Source organism: Momordica charantia (assembly GCF_013281855.1).
Source record: "Momordica charantia cultivar OHB3-1 chromosome 10 unlocalized genomic scaffold, Mcharantia_2.0 BLBB01000010.1, whole genome shotgun sequence".
Classification (NCBI taxonomy): domain Eukaryota; kingdom Viridiplantae; phylum Streptophyta; class Magnoliopsida; order Cucurbitales; family Cucurbitaceae; genus Momordica; species Momordica charantia.
Window position 1 is genome coordinate 19,302,439 of NW_028275158.1, and position 7,181 is coordinate 19,309,619.

General features: G+C 34.1%; 1 protein-coding gene across 1 annotated transcript; it reads left to right on the forward strand.

Moving 5' to 3' along the window:
* Positions 1 to 362: 362 nt before the first annotated feature.
* Positions 363 to 5,175, forward strand: HMGS (hydroxymethylglutaryl-CoA synthase / HMG-CoA synthase / 3-hydroxy-3-methylglutaryl coenzyme A synthase). The gene is made up of 12 exons (XM_022297072.2): positions 363 to 611; positions 1,478 to 1,584; positions 1,745 to 1,877; positions 2,541 to 2,684; positions 2,847 to 3,005; positions 3,184 to 3,257; positions 3,338 to 3,413; positions 3,547 to 3,602; positions 3,708 to 3,795; positions 3,877 to 4,017; positions 4,098 to 4,247; positions 4,709 to 5,175. Exons 1-12 carry the CDS (start codon positions 549 to 551, stop codon positions 4,913 to 4,915), a joined length of 1,398 nt encoding a protein of 465 aa, XP_022152764.1. The 5' UTR covers positions 363 to 548; the 3' UTR covers positions 4,916 to 5,175.
* The last annotated feature ends 2,006 nt before the right edge of the window (positions 5,176 to 7,181 follow it).

Sequence of the window (7,181 nt, forward strand, 5' to 3'; positions counted from 1 at the left end):
AAAAGAGTTAAGTATCGATATATCTTCTATCTAAAACGTTAAAAATATATTGGTATTGTGCCATGAGAATTATTATATTTATTTTTCGAAGATTTATCCAAAGTAATTTAGACAATTAAAATGGTATTTTAACTTTTTCTTATTATTTTCTTTAAAAGTAATTTCCCATTTTCCCTAAGCTCCAAAAGTGCTGTCCCAAGAAATTTGACATTCAATAACATATATAGAAAGGAAAACGAAATGGCAAAGAAAGTAAATAAAAGGAATTGGTAGGGGCAAAAAGGTAAATTGGCTCTTCAATTACAAATATTTGGCAGGAAGCTCATGTAGACTGCATTCTATTTATAAGAACCCGCCCCCATGTGAGCCTCACCATCTTTCTCTGCTACCTTCAAGGATTTCCTCTCTCTCTACTCTCAGTTTTCTCTCTCTATTCTTCAGTTTCTCTGCGGGAAAACCAGCGAAGGAGAGCTTGAAACCATAGTCTGGTTGTTTGCTGCTTTTGGATCGGGTTTAATTTGAATTCAGCCCAACAACAGACTGCGGAAATGGCGAAGAATGCGGGAATTCTCGGTGTTGATATCTACTTCCCTCCTACGTACGTTCAACAGGTGGGGATCTCTCACTTTGAACTGATTTTTGCCCCTTTTTTTGCCTCTACTTTCTGGCTGTTTCTGGATTGTGTTTTTGGTAGTGTTTGTGTTTGAAGAAATTCGTGAAGTGGAGGTGGCTTTTCCTGCTTGTTTTCTTTCATTTTCATCAATTTGTTTTTTTGAATTTCATGTTTCTGGAAGTAATCTCGGAGTTGTTGTGTTTTTTCGCGATTTTGGAGGTGGCTCTGGGTTTTAAGATGTTGGTCAGCGAGATTCTTCGTTTTTAATGTTTCGAAATATTGTGATCGGCGATTGATTTTAAACTCGTGTAAATGTGTTTATTCTCTCGAATATGGTATAAGGGAGAAATGAAATTATGCATTTTCTCGTGTGTGTGAATGCAGGTAATGGCTACATGTTTTGGAGTGATGCCCTTTATTATTGTAGCGAAGGGTTGGGAAAAAGGAATGAAGCACCCTGGCAATTGGGTTGGGTCCACTTCAGCTTTTGAGCTCATTTCTGGGCTGAGGGACCTGACCCAGTTGTTTGGCAGCTTTTGAGCTCATATCTGGCATACATCATGTGCATGCTGTGTTTCTCTAACGGTTCTCTTAGACAATATTTTGTTTGCTGATCTTTTTTCTTTTTCTTTTTGGGGCTTCTTGGATCTGTGTATAGCTAGTTTCAAGGAGAAGTTATTTGAGTTCAATGTCCATGGATGTTATGTCTCCCACCAACAAACCTTCCCTGTAAAAATCTGATAAAATTTTGATATTATTGTTATATGAAAATAAATTGCATCTCTGAGGCTCACTATTTGGTACTTGCACTTACCTGTATGCTTACTACTGAGAATTAATATGCCTTCTGCTGTGGGAACATAGGAAGCATTGGAAGCTCATGATGGTGCTAGTAAGGGGAAATACACTATTGGGCTCGGACAGGATTGCATGGCATTCTGTACTGAGGTTGAAGATGTCATCTCAATGAGGTAGTGACCATATTTCATCCTCTCTTGTTCTCCAGTTTTGCTAAGTTTTTTGTTCAGCTACAATTTACTATGTTTTGTTGGTGGACACAGCCATTAGTTTCAATATCTTCGTTCCATATTCCAAAGAATATTCTTAACATCTTAATTCTTGGATTTTCAGCTTGACAGTTGTCACTTCCCTACTTGAGAAGTATGGAATTGATCCAAAACAAATTGGCCGGCTAGAAGTAGGCAGTGAGACTGTTATAGATAAAAGTAAATCAATTAAGACCTTCCTGATGCAAATATTTGAGGTACAAATTTTTGGTATTTCTCTGATGCATTTTGTTTCTCTCATTTTTTTGTTTTATGAAAAGACCAGGGGCCATGAAAAATTAAGGGTGATCAAAAGTGGGAACTTTATTTGTCTTCTATTTAATTGATGTTAGTAAATACCAAAAAGCATGTCGTTGGGGTATGCTTTAAGCTAGATTTCGTGGAAGTATTTAATTGATTTGACCCAGTTCTTTCTATTTTTGACCACAATAAGGGCTGATCTCACTGATGCAAAGGTGGGATAGGTTTGAGAGCTTTTTAATGAAGTTTGCAGATTGACAATTATTTTAAATAATTGTAATGATTTGCATGAGTTGATCAAATGGAATGTATAGTTCACTAACCTATAAAGTTCATTTGGAGAAGCATGAAACCTAGGGTTACTAAAAAAACTGCATATAATGTTCTATGAAGATTTGCAGAGTATAAGAGTTCTGTTAACAACTATATTTATATTTCCAGATTTTTCTTTTTCGTTTTCAGTAGCTAACATACAGATTGTTGATGGAAAAGCATGAACACATGTTTTATATTAAAGCTCAATTATACTTGCATAAATATCATGCGTATATTTATGTTTAAGGCCATTATTGATGGCTCTCAAGTCTTAACTGAATGGCATTATCTTTTCATACAAGCAGAAACATGGAAATACCGATATTGAAGGTGTTGATTCAACTAACGCGTGCTATGGGGGTACAGCTGCCCTATTAAACTGTGTCAATTGGGTAGAGAGCAACTCTTGGGATGGGCGTTATGGTCTTGTGGTGTGCACCGATAGTGCGGTATGATAATATCTACTATGTTCTGTCTATAATTTTGCAAAATGGAGGACAAAATATCTTTGACTTTGTATCGTTGAGATTTTGTAGAAATATGTTAAACTATTATTTCTTTTGGAACATGTGCTATCAAAATCTGCATTAATGAATGGTCCATTTTGTTAGGTCTATGCTGAAGGGCCAGCTCGTCCAACGGGTGGGGCTGCAGCTATTGCCATGCTAATAGGACCTGATGCTCCTATTGCTTTTGAAAGCAAATTGAGGGGTAGTCATATGTCTCACGTTTATGATTTTTACAAGCCTAACCTAGCCAGTGAATACCCGGTAATCTTTAACAGAAATAAATTGCAGTTATTTCCAACTTTTTGAGTAGTGTATGTGTTATCATGTTTGCTTCGATTTACTCTTTTGTACTAGATTACCTTCTGTTTAACCTGGTTTTAGTAATTTATCTAGTTTCTTGCTACATCTAGTGAGTCAATCTATAATGAAATGCTTGCAGGTGGTTGATGGTAAACTCTCCCAAACTTGTTACCTCATGGCCCTGGATTCTTGCTACAAACAATTATGTCACAAGTAAGTTCATATTTTGAATAAATTAATCTTCCTTTTGCAAACTAGGTATTTTATCTTACCTGTCATTACACGTTTGTTAGGTATGAGAAACTGGAGGGCAAACAATTTTCCCTTTCTGACGCTGACTATTTTGTATTTCATTCTCCCTATAACAAGGTAACATATGTTAGAAATTGTTTATGGCTAGTTTATTACTAATACCTCCGTATACTTGATTGATATCTCCAAGTAAACGAGCTTGGGAAGTGATTACTTAATTAACAAATCAATTTCCCTTGACGTACCGCAGCTTGTACAGAAAAGCTTTGCTCGATTGGTCTTTAACGACTTCAAGAGAAATGCCAGGTTTATCTGCTTCTCCTGCTCAAGAATTATTACTTCTCAAATTCAAAACATGTGGTTGTTTCTAGTGTTTCTAGAGGATGTTTAAACTTTTTCTGCTCTTTACAGCTCAATAGATGAAGTTGCTAAAGAAAAGCTGGCACCATTTTCAACCTTGTCTAATGACGAAAGTTACCAGAGCCGGGATCTCGAAAAGGTCTATACCTTCTGCGACCGACATCCTTTTAACTGGTCATTTAGTCTTCACTTTTTATTAATTAGTATAATGGATTTGCAGATATCTCAACAACTTGCAAAACCTCTTTACGATGCAAAGGTGCAACCCTCTACTTTGATACCGAAGCAAGTCGGTAACATGTACACTGCCTCTCTTTATGCAGCATTCATATCACTTATTCACAACAAGCATAGCTCACTGGTATACATCTTCTCTATTTACCTATTCACATATTTGGCTGCTTTACTTTCGCCTGTCTAAATGGTCTGTTTGTTTACCAGTCAGGAAATAGAGTGATTTTGTTCTCTTATGGAAGTGGGTCAACTGCAACCATGTTCTCATTGAAAATCAATGAAGGTCAACATCCCTTCAGTTTGTCCAACATTTCAGCTGTATTGAATGTGGATAAAAAGTTGAAATCGAGACATGAGGTATTTATTTCTCTCACATTTTCGACATAACTAATTATGTAGAAGTTTAGGCAGTAAATAAACCTCCTGAACAATCTTCTCGAGTGTAATTGATTTAGAACATCATTGGTAAGCCAACGCTGTAATGTCATATTTAGCCATGAAAATTAGTTCCTCTGTCTATCTTTAATTTAGGCCTAGCATGCGCAGTCAAGCATTATACGAGAAAATGATTAGTCTTTGGACAATTCAATTTTCAGAAGAACTTGCACAAAATTCAAACGATGATTTCATTGTCTGAATGGGCATTTGATAAAGACTATATGATATTAAATTGGAATGAATCAGATTTAAGAGCCCTTATCTTTAGCATTTTATGGTTGTGCATCGATTCAAATTAAAATCATAAGACATAGAGAGTCCAGCTTGAATATTATGATGCTTTAGTTATCCATTTATTTGAACACTCAATGGCCATGCAGTTAATTCCCGAGAAATTTGTCGAAATAATGAAGCTGATGGAGCATCGGTACGGGGCTAAGGATTTCGTGACGAGCAAGGACTGCAGCCTCCTACCACCAGGCACCTACTATCTCACCGAAGTCGATTCTTTGTACAGGAGATTCTATGCCAAGAAGGACAGCGAAAGCGCAAGGCTTGAGAACGGTGTGGTTGCTAATGGCCACTGAAATAAAAATGATAATAAACAAGCGTAGCCAGAGCTGTTCTTCATCTAAAAATTGTCAGTATCTACAAGAATTTTCCTTATTTATCATAAGATCTTACAAGCTAAGCTAATAGAAGGCGGTATGTTCGACAGCGAGTAGTTTTCGGTTGTTTTTTTTACCTTTCTTTCTTTCTGTTAGGAAAATTGTCTCAATAATCGGCTTTATTTAGTCACAAGATATTATGTAATGTTGATGATGATAATGTAGACTCTTTCCCTCCATTTTTCACTTTCCTCAGTAATTAATCATGATGAAATTTATTTGTTCATCGTCTTCAAATTCTGTCATGATTTAGCAGAGAACTTTGCAATTATTGGAGAACTGAATCACAAAGGCCTTGCAGAACAGGTACGCAGAGCAATAATGTTGAAAGAAAAAACTCATGATATAGATTTCTCATTTGTTAATACACCAAAACTGAATAGTGTCGGATCTTCTGAGACATGGATGTAAATTGTACTGAATATTTTTGTTTCGTCGTTTAGAAATGTTTTGCCTGTTCTGTGGAAATTTTGGTGAAAAAAAAGGGTTTTTTTTGGGGCAAATCTCTGTCCTCATTCTAGATTCATCTTAGCCATGTGTCTGGTTCATGAGTTAGAATTAAGAAGTTGAATGTGTTTGTTTAAGAAATTGCTTATTAGGTTAAACAAGTGTTAATGAAGTAATTGAATTAAAGAGAAACAGATGCCTAAGGACTCGTAAACTTTTATGTAGAGTAGGGATGACAATGGTGTGGGTGCGAGTGAGGATGCTCTCTCCCATTCTCGGGCTCGTGAAAATTTTTAGTCATCGTCTCCATCTCGTTCTTGGGTTCGAGTGAGGATGCTCTCTCCCATTCTCAGGCTCGTGAAAATTTTTAGTCACTGTCTCCATCTCGTTCTTGGGTCCGAGAGATGTTCTCGAGAAAAATTATCGATTTTATAATTGTTTTTAATTATTTTTAGAATTTAAGTATAAAAAAAGTGTAATAAATATATATTAATCATTTAAAAAATGGAGTTGGGGATGAGGCATGCATTTTCTATTTTTGGGACCTGACTCTGCGGAAATTTTTGTCTTCCCCTAGTGTAGAGATACATGAAAATAGAGATGTAAATAAAATTTAGAGAGAGAAATAAAAATATTTAGATAAGAAAAATAGTGAAAGAAAAGTTAAAAACAAAAAGAGAAAAATTTTGGAGAAAAAAAAAGTCGATAGGAAAAGATATGTTAAAAAAAAAGAAATTATAAAGAAAGAGAAAAATTACAGTGGAAACAAATTTAGAGATGAAAACAAAACTCAAAATATAGTTTTTATAGAAAATAAAAAAATACAAAGATAAATAAAAGTTACCGTGAAAGAAAATTGAACGAGAAAATAAAATATAATTTTTAAATGAAAAAATAGATTATGAAGAGAAAGAAAAGTTATAAAATATGAAAATATTAAATTTTTAGAGACATAAATGAAACTGGTCTGTTGGAGAAAAAAAACAAAAACATAGAAAAATTTGGAGAGAGACAAATAACAATAAATATTCAAAATATGAAAATTTTAGAGAGAAAAAAAATAAAGTTTGTAGGGAGAAATTTAGAAATAAAAAATTTTTAGAGTGAAAAAAATTTTTAGAGATAAATATGAGAAAGAAAAAAAAAGTTGAGTATAAGAAGGAAAAAAATAGATTTTTGAAAAACAAAAACCTGTTTCTAACTATTTTTTTTGTCTGTTTTTGAAATTTACATAGAATTTCAAAATGGTTTTTGAAAAACAAAAAACATAAAATTGAGTGGGTTGTTTGAATTGGTTATCAGACAACCCTATTTCGTTTTTGGTTATCAAACGGGCCCTAAATAATTAGGTTGCGGCGCAGCTATTTCGCTCCCTTAATATTCAAACCTTTTGTGTATATTTCTTAATCAATCATCGATACTGTAAGTTAAACACCCATCTTTTGATCAAATTACTCTTAAAAAGAGCAGAGAAAGTAGAGAAGATAATTTTTTTTCTTTGTTTTAGTATAACACGTGAGGTGAAAATATGTCGTATTTTTTGAAAGTATAGTAAAAGAGATATTTATAGCATTTTCAGATCTAATGAATTTATGATACAAGTTTCAACACCTCAATCAACAAAAACAAATAGGTCTTACTCTTAATTTCATAAAGAAAAAGTTGGCAAATTTACTCTCCCATTTAAAAGTTAATTCTGTAGTAATAAAATTATAATTAAAACGTTTATGATAATTAA

Bases quoted from the DNA above. Each gene is read 5' to 3' on its own strand.
- HMGS (XM_022297072.2), top strand. From the start codon at position 549: ATGGCGAAGAATGCGGGAATTCTCGGTGTTGATATCTACTTCCCTCCT. The intron at 1,585-1,744 runs GTAGTGACCATA...TTGGATTTTCAG, and splicing joins GAAGATGTCATCTCAATGAG to CTTGACAGTTGTCACTTCCC. The intron at 3,414-3,546 runs GTAACATATGTT...GACGTACCGCAG, and splicing joins TTCATTCTCCCTATAACAAG to CTTGTACAGAAAAGCTTTGC.